Raw genomic sequence first — 21,755 nt, 5'->3', positions numbered from 1 at the left:
GCTGTAAGTGAGGATGTGCATCGTTTCCTGGGATTGTCAAGCCTTTGATGGAACTCTTGGTATGCAATGAATAATATTATTACAATACTGTACTTTCTTAAACATAGTGGGCATAATTAAAGTCCCACCCGCAGAGGTCAGATCCATCTGACTCACTATTGTTAAGAGTTAAAGATACTTCCATTTATTTTAACAATGGTTTGTTTAGAATGTGAAGTCAATGAATTTCTTTTCTTTGTGGAAGGTGTCATTTCACTATGCCAGGAACAATGTGGAGTTCTGGAGTAAAGCTAAAAATAGAGGACAGATACTATTGGATCTGTTTGCCACCTAACAAAAAATAAGGCTGCTTTGGTGAAATCAGGGAAATTATTATTTGCGTCAGTGTGCTGTCTGGTTGTGTATATTTAAAAATGTGTGTATACCTTTAAAAATAGGATTGTTAAACCAATAATAGTGTAGATTATATGAAGCAATAACACTTTTAAAATTTCAGTACTTTTAGCTATTCTGCTTGCTCACTTTATCACAGTGAACTACTGTAGACAAAAAGTTCTATTTCTCAGTTTTATGTCAGTTTTACTGTCTGGAGCTTTTGCAGAAGCGCAGAGCTGGTGCACTGTATTTCTATCGAGCATTGCATTGGAACATTTAAGGGGATCGCATCAGGAGAAGAAGAGTTTGAACTATTATCACCAATAACAGCAAAATAGTTATTACTCAAAGCAATTAGCAAAAAGCAATTTCTATTTTTTATCTGATTGCTCTATGCATTTGATAGCCCTCTGTGTATAATTAGTTTCATCGTTTTACTGATATGGCTGCTTAGACCCAGATCTTCAGAGGCATTTCAGTTTGGAAATCTAGGGCAAGCCTGGTGCTTGTGTTTGTTGTTAGGAGCCTAAATAACTTGGTGGAATCAGACATTAGTCCTGATAATAGAAACGCATTAATCTGTACCTGACTCTGTTACTGTGAATGGTCTGGTTGTCAAGCTCAGAAAGAAAAACAGTGAAAACCAAAACTTCTTTCTCACTCTTTCAATAAGGAAAGCGGGCAGAAAGCTTACATCCAGCAGTGGGGAAGATACTGGCTGAGTCCGTGGTGGGTGGCTTTCCACACGGCAGCTCATGCTGCTGCAGGTACTTTCGCAGGGCGGCCTACCGGAGGTGCGGGGAAGGGCAGGACGGATGGCAGCTGCGGTGGGGACACGGGTGGGCAGCCCTTCTCGCCCTGTCAGCGAGAGGACCATACTGCAACCACCTCACGAACTGGTGAAATAGCAGCAGCAATTCCAGGCAGTGCCTCTTCCAAGGCAAACAACTGGAGCAGCACAGAGGCCCAGCATCTCTGAAGGTTTGTGGTGCTGCAAACCCAGCCTGCTCCACTTCCCACCACGTGCCATCCCCATGGTCACCCCTGGAGAGCTTAGGGCTGTCTGTGCTTCTCACTGTGGTCACCATGTGGTCAGTGGGCAAACCATGGCCTTGCCCGAATCCAGATTTACTGATCACTGAACCAGGAGCAGACTTAATCGGCTGGGGGTGTGTGTGTATGTTTTACTACTTTTCCTTCACCCTGGCATGGGAGAAACACACCGGCACACATTGCTGCATGAGGTACTGGTGAACGTGCTGGATAACTGAAGTAAAAGATGCTGGCAGCATCTGGCAGTGTGAACAGCCAAGCTGGAAAGGAATAGGAGGGACAGTGCCTGAAAGCCACTTCTCAAATCATTGTACGGATCTCTGCAATTTTCCTCCCCAAGCTGAAGGGGCGAGGGCAGGGTTCAACACAACACTGGAATGAGTCTAAATTTTGTTCATGATTGATTTTGCTGTCTTGCTTACCTAATCCACCTAATCCTGCCTCCCAGCTTGCTAAATCGCAGCCCGCAGCCCTCTTCTTAGGCATCAACTCTGAGGATCGTGATGAAAAGCAAATCTTGTTACCCATCAGCAGTGCAAACGATAGAGAATGGAAAGTAAAGAGAATTATAACATTGCTGCAGAGATTGAATCAGTTTTGTCTTCATTTTTATCCGGTATTAATTTTTAGGCACATGAAACCCGTTGTGCCAGCAGACACACAGTGTAGGAGCTGAACTACAGGATTGTCTGTGACCCGAGGAGCCCAGATTTCATGCTGAAGGTGTTGGATTAGGAAGTCAGGGGCCATGTTTATTCCAGCATCCCCAGTTAAGCCCTCAAATGAGTAGTCAGGATTTACAAAGATATTGGACTCTCCGGAAGAGCACTCTTACTGACATGTCCTGGCCAGTAATAGCAGTGTGAGGCACTTCTTAAAAACATTCTCTCATTTATTGACTTAAGCAGGAGCTGAACTCTTTTGGCAATTTATCCAGTGAGAGAGCGAGTGTTTGGGACATCTGACCTTGCACAACCTCCCTTGGTACCAGGGAGGTGCAGTTTTGTCTTTCATTCTTCATGTGCAAAAATGAGGGCAGTGCTGAAAATATTCGGGGGGGATGGAGTGGAGGTGTGCAGAGGGGGCCCCTAATTCAGTCACTGCCACCTTGAAAAGGGTAGGGGTTTTACATGAGTAACTTTGGTCTTGTTTCTTCAGACAGTTGCTTTTTTCTTAAGGTAAATTTGCTCTTTGCTGAGACTGAAATCAGGTATGGTCAACAGGCACACAGGGAGGAAGAGGAAGGGTGAGCAGAAAGAGGCACTAGCAGGGCAGTCATTTGCAGGAGCCTGTATTTCTCACAGTGTTTGGGGAAGTGGTGCTAGCTAGATATCTGCTGTCCTCCAACCATCTGCACCTGGAAAACTGCTCTCCTGGGGGAAGGGCTGAGCTAGGTGTTCAAACCAGCCCCTGCCGACTTCAAGGATGAAGTAAAGGGGGGTCTCCTGGTGAGACAGCACCATCTTTCCTAGGCCGTCCTTCACAGAGAGCTTAATCTAGCCCCCAGCAGAGTGTGGTCACGGGATCATTGCTCCAGCCTGCAAATGACAGATGAAGGTGATGGTGTCAGCATATGCACGGCCCCATCTCGCTTCAACCAGGAATTAGGAACTTTGTGTTTTGCAGCAGTAGCAGAACAAACGCAATCAGGAAGGCCACATGAAATCAATTTCTGTTTAATTATTCATTGCATATCTTTGTGCTGTACTGAGGAAATGATTCCAAAGCAGTACCCAGCTACTTTCAGCTGCCTTCCTGAAGGTAAGCATGTGATTGTGGTTTCAATTGCTACTGTAAATATACAATTATTTATAAACTACCTCACAGGGACCATATGGTCCCCTTTTGAATAAAAAAGCACAGACGGATCTGAAAAAAAATCTGTGAAAGAGAGGCATAGTAAATTGATACGTAGCGTACCATCTGCTTCCATGTGCGAGTGATGTTATAACGAACTGCAGGAGGCACAGCTAAGACAACTGTAGAGAGCCAACTCCTTCATGGTGTTTGCAGATCTTCAGCTGGTCTTCTGCCTGGTATCAATTTGGTGCTGTCATTTGCTGTGGCAAAATACCAGGGAAGCCATATTGGCTGACTTCTACATGCTTGGGACTAAAAACCCAAGAAGGCTAATGGCATCCTGGGGTGCATTAAGAAGAGTGTGGCCAGCAGGTTGAGGGAGGTCCTCCTCCCCCTCTACTCTGCCCTGGTGAGGCCACATCTGGAGTGCTGTGTCCAGTTCTGGGCTGCCAGTTCAAGAGGGACAGGGAACTACTGGAGGGAGTCCAGGGGAGGGCTACGAAGATGATGAGGGGACTGGAGCATCTCTCCTACGAGGAAAGGCTGAGAGACCTGGGGCTCTTTAGCCTGGAGAAGAGAAGACTGAGAGGGGATCTTATCAACACTTACAAATATCTAAAGGGTGGGTGTCCAGAGGATGGGGCCAGGCTCTTCTCAGTGGTGCTCAGCGACAGGACAAGGGGCAACAGCCACAAACTGGAGCACAGGAAGTTCTACCTCAACATGAGGAAAAACTTCTTTCCATTATGGGTGGCAGAGCACTGGAACAGGCTGCCCAGGGGGGTTGTGGAGTCTCCTTCCCTGGAGATATTCAAAACCCGCCTGGACACGTTCCTGTGTGACCTGCTCTTGGTGAACCTGCTTTAGCAGGGGGGTTGGACTAGACGATCTCCAGAGGTGCCTTCCAACCCCTGCCATGCTGTGATTCTGTGATTCTGTAACCCTCAGTGGTTTCCCCTGCAGATGACTATCCAGTGAATACCCCTTAATTTAATTTCAATGGCCTTGATTTTTGCTATGTTTATGAAACACATTAAGTGTCACCAATCAACTGGGCAAAAGTTAAAATGCTTCTGACAAGGTTTGTTCTGTAAAATGGCAAAAAACCTCATCTAGAACGTCTCATTTATTGAAGTATTTTCCATACAGCATCGAAACTTGTTACAGGATTGCTTGGATAATTTTAGAATAATGTTTGTGTTAGTGCTCAGTTATTACAAAGGAGCCATAAAAGCTGCAGAGATCTGGTTTTTATCACTGTTGTTGTAATATCAGGATGCCATAAGTACAGGTGCCAGATGGAAGCATCACTGATGCCACTCAGGTTACGGCGCAGCAGCGCAAACCCTTAAGTGGGTCACTGGCTCCGCAGGCAGAGGGTAGCTCAGTGCCAGCAAAAGGGCAGCGTAGGTGGTTATGGTGTGAGCACGTTGTCCCTGTGCTTTGCTCCGCTCAGCATTACAGGAGCCAGGCTGCTGGCAGTCCCTTGAAAGTACAAAGGCAATGACTGAAAAAATATGAGTTTATTATGGCAAGGAAAGAATGGGGTGGATGACAGGTGGGACAGCCAGTCCTAGCACCGACTCCATGAGTTTGGGAATGATTCAGCAAGCCTGTCTGGCACATGTGGTGAGTTACTTTTGCTCTCATGTGGTTTGGGAACTCAGCTGGCATCCATGAAGCTGGCTCTGCCCTTCATGCCTGTCCCCTAAGAGCAGGCAGGCAGACAGCGAGGGTCCCTAGGTCACCCTGGTGTGTGGGGAAGGGGAGCCTCAGGTTTGAACTGCCCCCACAAAAATCCAGCTGTGGTTACACTGCCTGGGCTAGGGGGAGAGGGGAGGCACCTGAAAATGCTCAAGATCTTTATAAAAACCCAAGAAAAAGATAATTTCCAATAAAAAGGAAGAGCGAATGCACATTTTAAGAATATATACAACGCACATTTTCTGAATTATAATAATATTGTAAATGTTATTAATAATATTATTGCTAATATTGTTAAAATGCATTCAAATTGCTCATGTTTTGACGCTGAAATTACAACTACAGGGCAGAGACTGAATCAGACACAAAAGGACAGAAGCATTAGAAAGAGAGTTATAAATGAGCAGAGCTGCCTTATTCTCCTCCCCTGTCCTCCTCGAGGCCCTCAAATGCAGGACGGCAGGCAAATGGGCCTTCTGGCCAACATCTTCTCTCCTGGCCAGCTCTGAGGAGGTGTTCGGTCTCTTGTGGGCACTTTCTTCCTTTGCAGCTTGTTTTGTGCCTCTCTGCAGAATACATTGGACAGAGACTTCACCATCTTGACTGGCTGTGCACTGGGGGCGGTTTGAGACTCTGTCCTGAGAAACAGCAGTATAAAATGCTGAGATGAGAGAGTAGCACATTACTGAGAATGAAAGCGTGGCTCGTCAAAGGACCTATATTTTCACACAAAGCTTTCTGACCCTCGGTCAGTCTTTCCTTACTTCAACTCATATTAAGGTTATGTGTGCAACCTTTTCCTCTTACTCCCCTTCTAGGCTTCCCAGGTGACCTGCAGCTTGCTGGAGCATCTCTTTACGGAGTCTTCCAAACTCCTCTGGCTGTAAAGCAGCCGAGATGGAAAACAGTCCTTCTACAAGCACCATCTGCTGACTTGAAAAAGAAAAAGCAGCAGGCACCCTGTGTCTTACAGATAGGTTAAGGCCATCACAAGCAGCGTGAGCTGGGCTGCTAAATGACACACACCCATCAGTGTTGTGGTATGACTCTCTTTTTTCAGGCAGGCGCTGAAGCAAAACATGAGCTATCTGTCTTATCCCAGACCTAACCTTGTGAAAAATGCTGTGAGTCCCAGGGAGGCTCGTGGTTACCCTTCGTTTCCTTACTGGATGAGGTAGATTTCTTCCACAGGTCATCAGGAGCTTGTACACTGGAGTAACACTTCAGTTTCTGTGTGTTCAGATATAAAATAACAGTGCAGAAGGAAATACTTTTGGTGTTTTCTGTAGTGTGCAGTGCTGCTGCAAAGCCTATTGGTTTAGTGCTAAACTGCTGGTGTCCATGCTGCTTTACCACTTGACTTGGATAAGAATGATAAATTTGTGTAAGGGATTAGTCTGCATGTGTAACCCACAAGGAGAAATCATATAGCTAATGATGGTTTTGCTCAACTGACTGTGGAGACGAGGAAAAAGAGCAGCAATATCTAAAGACACCCTTAGAAATATGAGTGCATATGCAAAGTAATGTTGCCGCAAGAACAGAGAAGACTCTGGTGCCCAGTCATGCAGTTCTCAATACCCATCACTAGCCATGTTGGCTACCTCGTCACAGCTTGGGCCTCATACATTAGGTGGGGTTTCGCTGAGCTTTGTGCCTGCACTTGCCTTTAGTTTTTTTATTCTCAGTTGAGATTTGCAATAATGTTGCCCTAAAAGACCTGGAGCTCCTACAACTCTGTTGCAGTAGTTTTCATTCCTTGAAATATTTTCCTCAGCAGTGCAACACTGGCATCCTTTGCTGTTTATTTTCCTGGGTTTTTGTTGATTCTCTTACAGAGTTGGTTTAGATAGATAATTTTTCTTTTCTTACAAAGGTTGGAACCAATAAAATATAAATCCTATATCAGCAAAAAAGGATACAAAGGCTTGAAGCCTACCTAGAATTTCTCTTGTCCCCTCCATCCCCTGAAAGTAATTCATGTATAACTTAGTATCTGAGTAGAGACCCATTAAGACAGTTCTTCAGATTGTGAAAGTCTAAGACTTTTTATCAGATTATGTAAATCTAAGGCTAATTCCATTGACCACACTGGACCTCAGCCATTTCACAGCAGGCTGAGAACCTTGGAAAATCTGTGGAAGTAACAGAATAGCTGGGAATAGCTCTGTGTATCTAACTAGTAAATTAGTCTGGTACTTTTTGGTAGTGTTCCTACCACTTAGTGGTGGATGCTAATGACCTTTGTGAAATAAGCTCTGTACCAATCATAGATCTTTGCTCGTAAATGTCTTTGCTTGTAAAATTTGGCACTCTAAATGGCATTCTTGTGAGCCATCAATTAACTCTTAATTCTTTGAATATGAACAGCATTTGTGTATAGGTTTATTGTAACTAGACTGTGGATTTTCTGCCTTTGGCTCATCCAAATCTTCCTGGAAGGTCCCTGGGGTTGAAAATTTGCTGGGGAGATCTATGGCAAGGACACATGAAATCTCTTTTGCAGCTTTGAGCCATAGGACATCCCAAAGTTAGTACTGCCCCAGCAAGGTAGCATATGTGTGCTGGGACAATACTGCCTTTGGTGGAGCACTTGTGGAGATCCACTGAGACAGCACCTATAAAGTAGTGGGGCTGGAAACACTGCATGTTCTTCTTGTGGGTAAATGCCCTCATCCTGCCTGTCTCCTTGTGAAAAGTACACCTCTCAGAGTTGGCTTCGATGAATCCTGCTCTTTGTGGGTGTTGTTTTTGTTGCTCAGCTGTGCTAACCACACTGTTTCCTCAGAGGTAAGTGGGAAGGTGGAGAGCGTGTTGCAAGAGCTGTTTTCTAGCTACTAGTTTTGACCTTTTTTGTTTACTGGCATCTGGACTGCTTGTAAATACCAAAATGAAAAAAAAACTTTCCAATTCTAGACAACTGTCCTGAGCCCTCAGAGTGGTGTTCAGGTGCTCTTGGAGGAAGTATGGGTTATTTCTGCTGTAAAGAGGGATAGTGGTCCGTTGTGCTTGATAGAGGCTTGTAATGTAGATATAGACAGAATTAACTTATTTATAGTCATCCTCTCTTTTAGGACAGTGAGTTTGTCCCCAGAGAAGTCAAGGTATTGGTGATGTGTTTGCCTGGTGTGTTGTAGTACCACCCCACTTGCTCGGTGCTTTAGCTGCCTGCATGGGGTTTGCAAACTGCACGGAGTGCATCTTCTGCTTGGTGGGCTCATGATCTGGTCAGCTGTGAGGAGGAACTTCCCCTCATGGCTTCACCAGACCATGAGTCCACCAAGAGCTGAGTTTGCCCTGGTGTGAACTGGAGCAGGCAGGGACATGCCGGAGCACCGGATGAGGGAAGATAGTTAGGTGGCGTGCGTGTGTGTGTCTGAGCATGCTTCCCGCTCCCTAGAGAGTACTCTGCATCTTGGTGGGCGCCGGCAGCCCTATACCAAAGATTTCAGGCCATTCTTTATTCCTTGGTCCAGAGTAGAGGTGAGAATATCAGATTGGTCCTGAATGGTACAGCCAGTGATCACATCTTACTCTAGGAAATCAGCAGCCTGTGTGAAGATGATGCATCTGCTTTTGTAGTGATACTGAGTGTGTGTTGAAGCCATCAGCACAGCTAGGATTCAGTTATTCAGGCTTTTTTGTGAACTGAGTTTTATCGTTTTCACTAACAGAATTCTTGAAGAAAACAAACAATTTTTGCATCTCTTCGTACCCGCATTCCTGGGTTTTATTCCGTTAACTGCAGGGAGTGCCGATTCTGGTTAAAATAATCTGCCCCTGGAAAGTGGAGAAGTTGACCCTGTTTGTTCTGCCCGGAAAGATGCCAATTAGTGCTCTACTCGAGTCAAAATTTAACAAAGGCTTGAATGTTCCTGTGCCTGTTGCTCAACAAGATTGTTTATCAATTTACAGGGAGGCCATGCTGCCTTTTCAAAGTGCTGCTGGAGGCCTGCCAGCAGTAGTAACAGAGACTGTGCTCATTGTTTAAATGCCACTGGATGCGAGAATGGCAGACTGATGCCTGTTTTCCTTTCATTTTATGATGATCTAATTGCAAGAGATATATAATTCCTTGTTATGTCAGGGAAGTTGTTCCTCCAGCATCTGGTACTTCTCTGATTATCTACAAATGGTGTCTGAAAATTAATAGGAGATTCAGCTTTCATGTAAGAAATACTAGTGGGAACCGTTGCCTGCACCAAGCCCGAGGAGACTTCAGAGTCTGCAAGAACTGGCTTTGTCAGTGAACGTATAATTTTCGTTTTTCTTTTTTTTTTTTTTCTTTTTTTAACATGCTAGTAAATTACAGGCTTTGGTTATGGTTTGAAGAAATGTGTTCTACAAATGTTGTAGCATCTGTATGCTGCTGTTTTTACTGCAGCCGTTGTACAGGTCATTAATCTGATCTCACGTCGTAAAAATTTCTCCACCCTCTTCATGAGTTTCTTTGTTATCATAACACTTTCCAATACCTTGGCACCTAACTCTGCTATGCTCCCTTATAATTACCCAGGGTAGAACAAATGGCTTTTTTATCCTTGACGTGCTTGGCTCCTGCGGCAGTGCTGCTGAGCCCCGCGCTCACTGCATCTCTGCAGCAGACTGCACATCCGGGAGCTCCGGAGGGCTCGTCCCAGCGGCTGGGGAAACATCTGCCCAACCTTCCCCTCTCATCCTCATCAGCTGCTTGCCAGCAGGAGCTCATGGCATGAGTCTGGAGAGGGGAAATGGCAGCCATGGATGCTCCTGCATCTGGTACTTGGTTTTCACCTCTCTAATCACCGTCAAACACCTCTATGCAAGGGTTGTGCCTTCCAGTGCTGTGCAAGGGGAATGGTTGAGCAAACCGCTCCTAAGTGAGGTGAGGGGAGCTGACAGCTTTGCCTGGGCTGTGGGGCAGGTCTGTAACAGGCAGTAACGGGGATGGTCTGGCTGTTGCAAAGCTTGTGTGAAGTGAGCACTGCTGGGAAAACAATGGAGTTTGTAAAGAATCACTTTTAGGAACTTACGTGAGCACGGGTCCCAAAAGGTGTCCAGGGAGGAAGAGCTCATGGGAACATGTCATGGGCATGGTCAGTGCCTGGCATGTTCAAAGGGTGTAGTCTGAAGTAATGATTGCCACCAAAAACTAGGTGGATTTCACCAGCTTTTCATAATTGGCAAGAGGACAGTTCTTAAGGTTTGCTGACCACCGGGCAAACACTCTCCTAAGGGGACGTAGTGGGCAGGAGGAGGGCAATCTAGTTGTGTCTGGGAGAAGGACCTGAAACTTTGAGCCAGGTGGCATTTTCCAAGGAGGGGATGTGGTTCTCGTCTCCACAGTACATTCTGACTCCTGTTGATGATACGCTTCCCTCCATTTATCCAGGGCTGCAGCCCACAGCACAGGGATCTCAAAGAGGGAGGCAGTTGGCCAGGCACCACCACCAGCCTCACAGGGTGGCTTTGCTCTGTAGATTGGCTCTGAGACAGGGCTGGCCTGTGCCCATCCCAGCCTGTAGCAGTTTACTTTCCTAGCTCTATTGTCTAAGTCTTGGCTGAACTACACCTTTTTCCAAGAATCCCCATAACCTTGTGTTTTTCAAGCAGTCAGCCATGGCAAGGCTGAGGCACACTAAGCCATCAACATTGTCCCTTGCCAGCGCTGTGGCATTTAGCAGTGTAACACCAACAGCTTTCAGACTCTCCATTTTCCATAACTAAGTTGAAAGAGAAATGCATGACACTTAATATTTGCAAAACACAGATGCCAGGCTGCCTCAAAACTTCTGTCTCACCGCAGTGGGATCTGTGTCAGTGTTTCACCCAGCGATTGCTAACGCAACTGACTGCAAAGCAAACGGTGCTGCTGTCCTGCATGGGTCTGAGGAGAACAGGGTGTAAGACCGTGGGTTTGTGGTTAGAAAAGCTTGGAAATGGACTTATCCCTTGTCCCTGCTCCTACCATTTCTGCTTTCTCCACACTTTTTAAAGCTGGCGTGAGCGCTTACTTCCAGCTCTTGGTGTAGTGGGGAATGAGACATCTTAACAGTGACTTGAATTTGGGCTTCAGCCTGAAGACTAACTGCAATTTTACATGAACTTAAGTCAAACTAAGACCCCACTTGAACCATATGGGGGAATCTTTTCCTTCAGACAGAGCTGCATCCCTTGCCCTAGGAAACAGTGCAAGCGAAGAAAAGAAAGAACTATAGCTTCTCCTCTTTTTTCCTTTGCTTTCCAACCCATGTTCCTGTGTCTTAAGGTATGGCTGTGAGATGATTAAGCTTGGCTGGGTAGAGAAGTGGGTGCAAATGATGTGCCAAACAGGAGAGGCTATTAGAACAGGTCAGTGCAAAAGCTGGTACCTCTGTGCTCCCAGGATTATGACTTTGAGACATTTCCTTGGGCTTGGGGACTGGGCAAAGGCTTGCCAAGGATCCTCTGATACATAAATCCTCCCATCACTTCTGCAGAGGGGCCCAGGGAGTTATGCCACAGAGGTGTGGGCTGTACTTATCCTGCTCAGTCAAGTACGCTCTTCAGTCGTATGGCTAGGACTCTAGCCAAGAGGTCTTTTGGTAAGTGGTCACTACAGCCTAGGCACTAGTAAAATTAACGGTCAAAGGCAAAAAGTTAGCATCTTCCAGACTCTCTAAGGCTTTGACAGAGGCATTTTGGCAGATCTAGCTGGGAATGCTTGACATTACTGTCTTCAGGTATCCTCCTCATCCATCTGCTAATGCTAACAACAGCTTCTCCTTCCTTAGCAGAGAAAGTCTAGCAGGGGTTTAGCCACCCCAGGCACCAGTTTGGCATCTGAACTCAAACCCAACTCTAAGAGCAGCCCTTAAAGCTAAACTGCCTGACTTGACCCTGAAAGAGACTTGCAGTCACTCAGACAGTCTTCAAGCAGCAGGCAGAAACAAGCACTGGGCTTGAGAAATGCTGTCATCCTCAGGAACCCTGGTGTGTGGTGGCCATACACCCCGGCTTCAGGACCCTTAAAGCTGTATCAGAAACTTTACATGAATGCTCCATAGCTGTGGAGTGATGATTTGCTGTGTATATTGCACTGTGTCTAATATAGTTGGGTTTGAAGAGCTGCATGCCCTGAGTTCAATGAAAACACTTGCATAAAAGCGGGGAGCACATGCTGTTTAACGCACTATAATGATATGTAGTCATCCCTTTGAAAAAATGAGTATGGCCCCAACGTTAGTTTAGATCACAATTTTAATGTTTAAAAACTATAGAGGTAACAGAGAGATTATAGAACTTAATAATTTTTTTTTTTTTTTATTTACACACAGAAACTGAAAAACTGCATCATTTATTTGGATATGAGCAGCACGAAGTATGATGATGTTAGCAGGAGCAAAATATTACCAATGACTCACTTCAACAATCTATTAGACACGAGCTCATATCAAGCGTACATCATTCAAACAGTATTGTTTATACTGGATCTGGGTGAGCATTAACATACGTTGGGAGACTAAAAACAGGTTTCTATAAACAAGTTAAAGTTCAAGTCTTGTGGAAAAATACCTTTACAGTTTATGTTTTGTTGGCTATAACACTGAAAACAAAATGTACACTTGTATTCATTTGAAAAGCTCTGTAGAAGTGACTGCATATAGGTTTTTTCCTCGAATTTGTGCTCATGGTGAAACCAAACATTATTACAAGTTTCATTTTCATCCAAGACCATAAAGTAAACATGGAAAAAAACCCCCAATTATTTTTAGATGCATTTCTCAACCTCTGTTTTTCAGCAATCCTGAAAAAGCACATTTCCGTGCTTTACCAGCGAGAAAGTCTATGCAAGGCTTTTGACGGAGGCACTCTCAGGACATACACAACCCTCCTCTCCCATCGTCATCACCCCTGGACACGTGGCTATCCCATGACCAAAATACTGGCTTCTGCCTGTTCGTAGGGTGGGAGGTGCAAGCAGTCCCTGGCCTGGGGTGCTCTTGTCAGCCTCAGGTGCTAGTGTTTTGGTCATACGATAGCCCCGTGCCTGGGTCTGTGGCGGAGGAGCAGCCGCAGGACTCTGCGGGAAGGAGGCGGGCTAGAAATGGCACGAACTGCTCTGGTTGCTGCCCACCCCTGGCTTGTAGTACTTCTTTTCTGAACTACAGGCATTTCTGGTGGCTGAAAATAGAAATGGAGAAGTCCTGCCCTGACTCCTGTTTGTACTAGCTGGGTAGATACATGCCTGGGTACACCACGGCATAATGCTGGGTCAAATTGCTGGCTGCAGTTTGCTCTGGTTTCTGCATAAAGCCTTTCCAGCACTTTTCTACCACCTGACCCCAGCTGAAGAGGTAAGAGGTACCTGGGTACCAAACGGGCCCTTTACAAAGGAGATATTTTACCCAGCAGGAAGACTGGCTAACTTGCTGTTGAGACAACAGGGAGTTGTGCACTGGAATTAATCCTAGCAATTTCAGTGGACCTTTTGTTTCTCTTTTTCTTGTTACATTAGCGATGCGATTGTAATTTCAAGTTTAGGATTTAACTTGTGAACTCTTGGGAGAAAGGAAAGGATATACATTTTGCTAAGTCAGAAGCTAAATTATTTGTATTTCTATTAAAATTATTCTTAATATGCAGAGCCTATCTCAACACTTCTATATCATAGGGGATAAACAACTGCAAAAATATACAGCATCCTATTTATTTACAATATATATATGTACATAAAAATGAAATTTCCTACAATACAACACAACTGCATAGATTTGTCTTCAGAAACATAGGCATGTGTACAATTTATGAATTCTAGACCTTTCCAGCCCTGTACTTTTTATTAATTCATTATCTTTTTTTTTTTTTTTCACAGTTTGTTACAGAAATCCTTACATTAGATACAAATAAAACATTCTTTGTGTACGTTATAGGAAATAAGGATTTTCCTGACGCCAAGAACTCTGGGGAATAGTTTAAGAAAGCACCCTGGCGCCAGGCAATAAAGCCATCCCGTGGAGCTGCTGATGGAGCTGAGTACATTCTGCTGTGCCCTTCTCCTACAGGCACTGGGGTGGGACAGTAGGACTGGAGGTGGGACACCACCACATGGAAAGAATTTTGTTTTGACCGAGATGCTCTTTTGCCTTAATGTAAGGTTCAAGCAAAGAAACGTATTCCTTTAAAGATAAGCTAGAAATACCACTGATTGTAACTGTTAATACTCAATATCAGAGAGCGCTGTGGTGCTTACGTGTTGTAAGGCAGAAGTTCAGACACAACCCATACATCGTCCAACCTGCGTTTGCACGTGTGACCTCTTGCAAGTGGAGCAGAAGCTATGGGTCGGTGTGTGGCTCAGGAAAGCAGCCCTCGGGAGCAGGTGGGCGTCCCCATCCCTGACCTCGCGGGATGAGACCGGCCGTTCTGCCCTGGGCCTGCGCACGGGCTGGGCACCACTCAGTCCCTGTCCGCCCTGCAGAAGGTCTGTGCTGGTGCACGGATTTGGCATTGGCCCTCTGACCAGGAGCAAGCACCACCCAGAGAGGTCACTGCTCCCGAGATACTGTTCCCAAGGAACAATTTACTGTGTTTTACTTACTAGGCGTGTTTGCCGTCGGACAGAGAAGGGCAGCTGTATTCCGCAATCATAAGGGTGCTTTAAGCTCGTGACTATTTTCTTTGCAATGTGCTGTGGACTAGGAGAGGCAGCAAGGCCATCTTTTAAGTGTAGGATTAACTCTTACAATCTTATTAGGAGCTCCTGCTTCTAATTAGTCCTTCCTTGTCCCTCACCACTCGATGCTATTATGCAAACGATAACTTTAAAGTATTTTGTCGCAGTTATTAGGAGCAATTTTGCATCCAGTCTATGACATGTGCAGTGCTCACGATAGTGATAAACTCTCTATGAAAAGAAAGCATGCTACCACCTACTAAGTAGATACGGTACTCTGGATCCTATTAATTTAACAACAGAGAAACTCCTACAGCATTTCACTGTGCTCTTAAAATCCTAGCTAAAATGTGGGACTCGTACATCGTTGGCTACAAGTTCACTATTCCAAATGAACTGAATAACAGCAGTACATTTTACAGATAACCTCATACAAATATTGTCATCCATCACTGATGTTGACAGTTACAGCAGGGTCTATTGCATTCTGTTAAGAATGTATAAACCTGATGAGAAAACAAAAAGCACGTTATTTCACGTTCATTACCACAGACATCAATAAACATATGATTCCTTCCCATAAATATCTATAAATATGATGCCAGTAAATCAGCCTAAGCAAAATTCCCTGTTTTTTTTTTTTTTTTTTTTTTTTCAGAGACCCAGAAACAAAGTCTGTTTAAAGACTCAATATTTTGGGTATCTATTTTTCAGTATCTAAGATAAGCTTTGATGGTCCAGTACCTTGGGTAAGTTCACTCTATGCACACACCCAGCTCATTCTTCTCCCTATTTACCCAGTAAAACTCCAGTATACAAATAAACTGGGAAAAAGAAGAAGGCAGAATAGCAAAGAGGAGAGAGAGGGATAGTGATGGAGGAGATTTGAGAAGATGCAAGGAGCAATCGGTCACCCAACAGCCCTTCAAGTCAAAGGAAGCTGGGTGCCAAAACTCAATGGTTGGTATTTTGAACACAAGACTACAGACTAATTGGGGTGGGTGGAGTGGGAGGGAGATGTCGCAGTTGTGACCTTGCTGGGACCCTGTGCAGCAGATCAGACCCCTAGCTTGTACCTGGGTACTTGAAAGTGTCTCCCAGGATCTCCTCTCTCACAACCCCCTGATGCACAGAGCTGCACTGCTCATAAATCAGTAGTAGAAGAAGGATAAAGGGGGGAGGGAAGCAGGAGAGCCCTGGAGCATCTTGAGGATAACACGGTACAGCATTCTCAGGTTTGAGTTAGGTTTTTTAAGATAAGATCCAGAGAGATTATAAGGCACCTCAAAACCTGAAATATGACCCCAGCAAGCTGAGTCAGAGAACGCAGTGAGATGCTGGGCTCCTGCTGCAGCGACCATGGAGGGGTGGGTGCCTGCAAAAGGTGAGCCATAAACTTACATCCCAAGCTGGGAAGATGCCTGGAATGAGCTGCAAGGGGGTAGGAACCAAGCATAGGTTTGTCTCTCCAGAACTTGCCTAATACCTGGACTTGTAGGCTGTGGTATGGACTGCTCTGTGAATAAGGGCAGGGATCAGTCTCATAAAGAGACAGCACAGAGAGAACTGGTGACCTGCACCATCGCAGGCAACGGTTTGAGATGAGCTGCAGGAAAGCACGAGTGACCTCAGTCTGGGGGTCCCAGGTAGCTCAGTAGCTCGTGTGTTAAATGCTGGGCTGGGGGGTGCTTGGGAGGAAGGATGTTGCACCGGAGACCTTGCTGGGAGCCCGTGAGTGAAGGTCTGTGGGCCCAGGAGGAAGGCAGAATAAGGGAACCCTGCTCTGCAGTCTAGCAGGTCACTTTGCCCAGAGGGAGGAGGCTTCCAGTTTTGTTCTTGCTGCTGGGCTACTTGGAGGACTTGTGCAGCCTGCGGATTCCACTCTGCCTTGTTTCTGGATCACAGTGGAATATTGGCAGAGCTGGGTAGTCACTGCCTAGGCTGAGGTACAGATCTAGAAGTCTGGGTTTAGTAGGCTTAGTTTCTGCAGCATGAATGCTCTGCATCTCGATGCCCAAATTCCAAGGAAGGCCCCAGACTAACCTCTCTGGATGTTACCCTTAGAAACCAACTTTCAAGGTCCTGAGAAGTGCTCTGTGGTCTCAACTCTCAGTGACTTCAAGCCATGTAGGACAAGGCAATGGTAACTGAGGCAATTCAATAGCTCACAGAAATCCCAAGATCCCGAATTCTCCATCCCTAACCTTAAAAAGAGCAAGCTGCAATGACAGGTTCCCCACAGCTGATGACAGTCTCCCTCCACAGTTACAGTGGGAGTTGGCAATGAACCAGCTACTGGGAACAAGAGGGTCACCACATACTGACAGGTATGGCTCGAGCATACCGAGGGCATCACTCAGCCCTTGGGTGTGAAGCGGGGCTCCCTTTAGCCATTGGTTCTTTCAGTGGGAGCTGGGTTCATATTTTGAGACACTTTAAACCCACACAGTGAATGACACAAAGTGAACACGTTTATGCTGCTGGCAGTGCACTAGTAGAAGATGTCTGCTGAGGATGGTTAACAATCACCTGCTTAGCGTTTGAGTCTCTACAAGTAGTTCTCTACACCGGCTATAAGGCATTAGGCAAACGCTTGTTTTGTGGACAACAGATGCAAGTTACAGTGTTTCTGCTAGTAGTAATTGAGTGTCTTTTCTTTAATTGTTATGGAGAATCGATGAGAAGTGTTAATGAAATTTTAAATATAAAAAGTGTTTATATTCATTTAAGGAAACGTTACAGATTTCAGTTTCCATTAGAAATCCAGTAGCGTGGCAGGGTGAGTCAAATCCTGCTCCTGCTGCTGTCAAAAACCCCACTGACTTGAGTGGGAGGAGGATAAGACACAAGAGAGGAGCTAGTCTCTACAAGGTATGTACAAATGAATCCCAGAATGGAAGAGGCATGAGGTATGATTAAATGCGTAGGTTCTGATAAAACTGGAGCTTGGTATTTATTTTTTTTTCTGAGAAGCGGAGCATTAGTTAACAGTTTAATGCTGAAGAAAATGCAGACTTCCTATGGAAATCTCCGAGTGTCTGCTTATCTTCAGGCCCAAGTACTCATCGTTTGGGGTCAAGTCTAGTTCTGGTCAGGATCCAACTGATGTGTGCCAGGGGAATGGTGGCTGGTGGTGGTGGCTGTCCCTTCTCCTGCTCCCTGTGCCATATCACAAAAACACACACACAGAGGCCTGTTCCCCAAAGCCACGAAAGGGCCAAGCCTGAGGGCTGGCTCCCCCACCAGAACATCAGAGAGAAGCACCAGATTTAGGACCTACACTTATTCAATGCTCATTTTCGCTCTCGTGGTGCTTTTCGTGCCTGTATCCAGAATGCTACACATAACCCAGTGAGGCAAATGGTGCACGAAACAGCAACAGAACAAACAAACAAACCAACAAACCAGATGTGTACAATTGGAGAGCAGAGTTTTGGCTAAAAGATGGAGGGGAAGGGTGTGAACTGACATCACTCCAGTTGGGATTGATAACAACGGGCACAGCGGCCCCAAAGGAGCAGAGCTTATGGTTGGAGGGCTAAGGATAATAATGGAACAATGCAATTCATGGGTGGAAGAGGGGAAACAAATTAATCGTGATGAATTCCTATGAGCAGCACTCTGTATAGTCTCACAGACAATTAACACAGACTTAGCACTGATCTGATGACTCAGTATTGGGGGATAGAGTGATATGCCTGTTGGAAAAACGGGTCTGTTTTCTGCAAGAAAATACACCCATAACAGTATTTTCAGTACTGGATAATCATTATTTGGATTTGATTTGAGTAAACTCACAAAAGATGGAATAGATAACAGAACGGATGGTTGCGATTTTGGTGTGTAGCAAACAGGGAAGTCTTCTTTTCAGAAGGTGAACTTCAGTAGCCTTCAGCACTGCCTCCTGATTGTACCCAGTCATAGATGACCAAGGGAATGCTCACTAGGGAAAACATTATCCCCAGCGCCAAGAAAAGAGAAGCCTGGAACAAAAAGGAGAGAAAATGAATGAATAAAAAGAAAAGACAATTAATTCAAGTATGTTAACTACTCCTCTTAAGGAGATTTACAAGGTGATGTATCAAAGTTATCAGCTAAAATGAGATAGCACTTCTGGTAAAGACAAGACCAATAGATAATTAAACAGATTAGTGTCATTAATAATTACTCACTGAACACCAAACCCAATTTTTTTCTCCTTTCAATTCACTTCTTAAACACCGATCATCCCTAAAGAGGATTAAGTGAGTCTGTTTTTAGGACTGATCAGCTCTGCTCTTTGCAAAGCCTCACGGAAATAAGTGTACTCTTCCCGTCAGATACGTGTCTATTGAACTCAGCCCTTTCGCCTTGGGGTCTGTGGTTGGGGCCACAAGTGAAACACATGTTTCCTGCCTGTCTGCTCAGAGCAGGAAGGTCTGACCTTACGATGCTTCCAGCGCGCACCCCTGGCCATACACAGGAGCGTTGTGTCTTTTCAGCTCCAGCTCTTTTCGGGCCTCACCGGAAATCTTTCCAAGGCCCATTCCCATCTGCTCATGCATGCCAAAGGGCTAACATTTCAGCTGGCTGCTTCTGGTGGAAGCACCCTATGTCTGACTCAGGTCCTTTAACACCACGAGGAACACCACAAACGGAGCGCTTTGCACACTTTGCGGATCGGCGCGCTGAAGCGGAGAAAGCTTGCTGGGCTGAAAGGCTGCTGAAGCGGGCTGGAGGGGTACCCGCACCCTGCGGACAGCCACGGCTGCTTGCAGAGCTGCCGCTGGCCAGCCAGGGGAAGAGCCCCTCTCCCCACAGAGAAGGACCCCCCAGAACACAAGATGCCCTGTGTGGTGTGACCCCTCCACCCGGAGACCCCTAGGGTAAGCAAGGAGAAGGGCAAGCACGGCTGCCAACGGACTGAAGCAAGGAGGGAAAGTAACGTAAAGAAGCTCGCACGTATGTTCAGATTAGGTACGCTTTGCATCTAGCGCATATAAGGAATGACAAGATGAAAGCATTGCATTGATGGGAAAGGAATGCATACCCAAATCCTCTGAGTCAACTTGGATCCATCCTGCTGTGTAATTTTTAAATACAGCGATGAAGGAAGAATGAAAATCAGCATATTGGCAGAAGTGACCCCTGCGAAATTCAAATAAATGAGTTTTGTTAGCTGTCAGCAACAGCTAATTACTGTGTTGCTGATTAGCAACCGTCTTTTATTAGTAGTACGAAAGCAGGATACTGTACCTACAACTCCGAAAATATCCTTCATGGTCGGGATAAAAATGACTAACAGGTTGATGATAACTAAAAGCACAAAAGTAACCAAAACATGACGGCATAAGTCAAATTTTGTTTTTCTAGCCAGCTCAAATAATGATGAACGCACCTGAAGGAAGAGAGAGAGAGAGTTCTCTGTCAGGAATACTCTACAAGCCAGTTCAAAGCTTCCAATGCCTATTTTAACCTGTTCTTCACGTGACAACAAGCGCTGCATAGATCTGTCAGAAATTTTGGGGTCTCTGATGTAATGTCCTTTGAAATAATCCTGAAAATTAATTTTATATTTCAAAACTGTAGGTATACATGCATCTGCAGTAGGATATTCCTCTCTTTCTAACATGCTTTCTGGGGTCCTTTTGCACTTAAAAATGAACTTCACCTCTGAGCTTGCTCCAGTGAAGTAATGTGAAGTAAGAGAAGGCCCTTGTGGATTCAATTTAAAACAGATTTAAGACCAAAAGCTATTAATTTATTCCCTGCTGGGAGAACTTCTCCAGAAGTTAGTGGGAGTCTAGTGTGGGAAAAAACTGATCCAAGCTCAAGCTCTTTTTGTTGCTGGAACATCACTGTCTCGGCAACTTTTTTTACTTACAGTGAAAAACAGCACCGGCACCGTGAGTATCACCGCAACGATCACAGCCAAGCGCACGGTCAGGATGAGGATGTCATCTTTGCTCTGGTACTTGTGAAGCAGATCTGACTGCACATTGTCTACGGAAAAGACAGTAAGATAAGTGTTCTGGCAAACAGGCAATTCATTCACAAAAATCATTGCTTAACAACAGCCTTCTTGAACAACAAGTGATTTATCTGCAAACAAAAGAGTATGGAATGAAACATTCTTGAGTTAAAACAGCGCTTTGAACCAAATACTAAAGATCCCATTATTCCAGATTAATCCTTTGGAGGCCTGATTTAGGAATGCATCCTAATTCAAGACAGCACATGCCTAAGTCTAAGGTAATTTTCACTGTAGGAAAGACAACAGTGAGACATACACAAAAGCTTGCTTACATATATACATATATAAAAAAATAAGTAAAGTGAAATAAGCTATTTCTAATTGGTTCTGTGGGCTTTTTTTTAAAAGCTTCAAATGATATAAAAATAACCACATGCACTGCAATGGCTGAACTTAATATAAACTACAAGGTTTTGAGCTAAATTAGTCTAAACAGCAAATAAACTTCCAGCGAAAAGCAGTGCCCCTGTTCTCGACCAAGAACAAAGCCTATCTTGGGTCAGCTCTCAGTGGGATGCTCTGACATTTGCACTCAAGTCCCTCGGCAGCTCCTCTGAGGGCTGCCCTGATGCTTTTTTTCTCTTGAACCTGTCACCCCCCCCAGCAGTGCCTGCAGCTTGGCCCCGCACTGGCCAGTGGCCCCAGCAGCCAAGACAAATCACAGGGGGTTGCCTAACGGGGAGGCACTGGCGATATTTTTAATACAACCTCCTGCAAAAATGTTTCCTTGAAGCTGTGACAAATAGCGCAGAGCAGGTCTGCGTGTGCTAACCAACAGGAAAACCAAGTTGCTGAGGGACCTGTGTGTTTGCTTTGTAGCTTTTAAATATCTAGGAGCAATAACCCAAGGGGGCGGCTGTTAAGTGTGCCACAAAACATACTCACTGCCCCTTTTTAGGCTCATGGGTTTTTTCCTGCCTGCTAATCTCAGAAAGCTGGTGGTAAAACATAACAGCACTTAAAGCAAAGTCCTTAAAGGGAACTCGGTGGCCATGTCTAAAATCTTTGGCACTTGGTAAAATCTCATGTATTCCTGGAGGCAGAGGGATCTGTCCTGCGGCGAAATGCCTGCGCTCCCCCCAGGACGCCCTTCTGGGGAGAGACCACAGGTCAACACCACCTACGCAGTGCTTGAATCCCCACCAGGAGAAAGAAAACGCTCTCCCACCTCCCTGC

The 21,755-nt window shown here is 45.3% G+C and overlaps 1 protein-coding gene across 1 annotated transcript in view; it reads right to left on the bottom strand.

Moving 5' to 3' along the window:
• Positions 1-18,447: 18,447 nt before the first annotated feature.
• The window catches only part of SLC38A1 (solute carrier family 38 member 1), a 28,280-nt gene continuing 24,972 nt past the window's right edge, over positions 18,448-21,755 (bottom strand). Inside the window, exons 12-15 of the mRNA XM_009946034.2 lie at positions 20,430-20,548; positions 19,802-19,943; positions 19,596-19,693; positions 18,448-18,549 (exon numbers count right to left, since the gene is read on the bottom strand). Of these exons, the coding sequence (XP_009944336.1) occupies positions 18,448-18,549; positions 19,596-19,693; positions 19,802-19,943; positions 20,430-20,548 (461 nt within the window). The remainder of the gene's footprint in view (positions 18,550-19,595; positions 19,694-19,801; positions 19,944-20,429; positions 20,549-21,755) is intronic.

This window comes from Leptosomus discolor, chromosome 1 (genome assembly GCF_034619465.1).
Source record: "Leptosomus discolor isolate bLepDis1 chromosome 1, bLepDis1.hap2, whole genome shotgun sequence".
NCBI lineage: Eukaryota > Metazoa > Chordata > Aves > Leptosomiformes > Leptosomidae > Leptosomus > Leptosomus discolor.
Note: the sequence above shows the minus strand (reverse complement) of the source record. Positions and strands in the feature narration are given on the sequence as shown.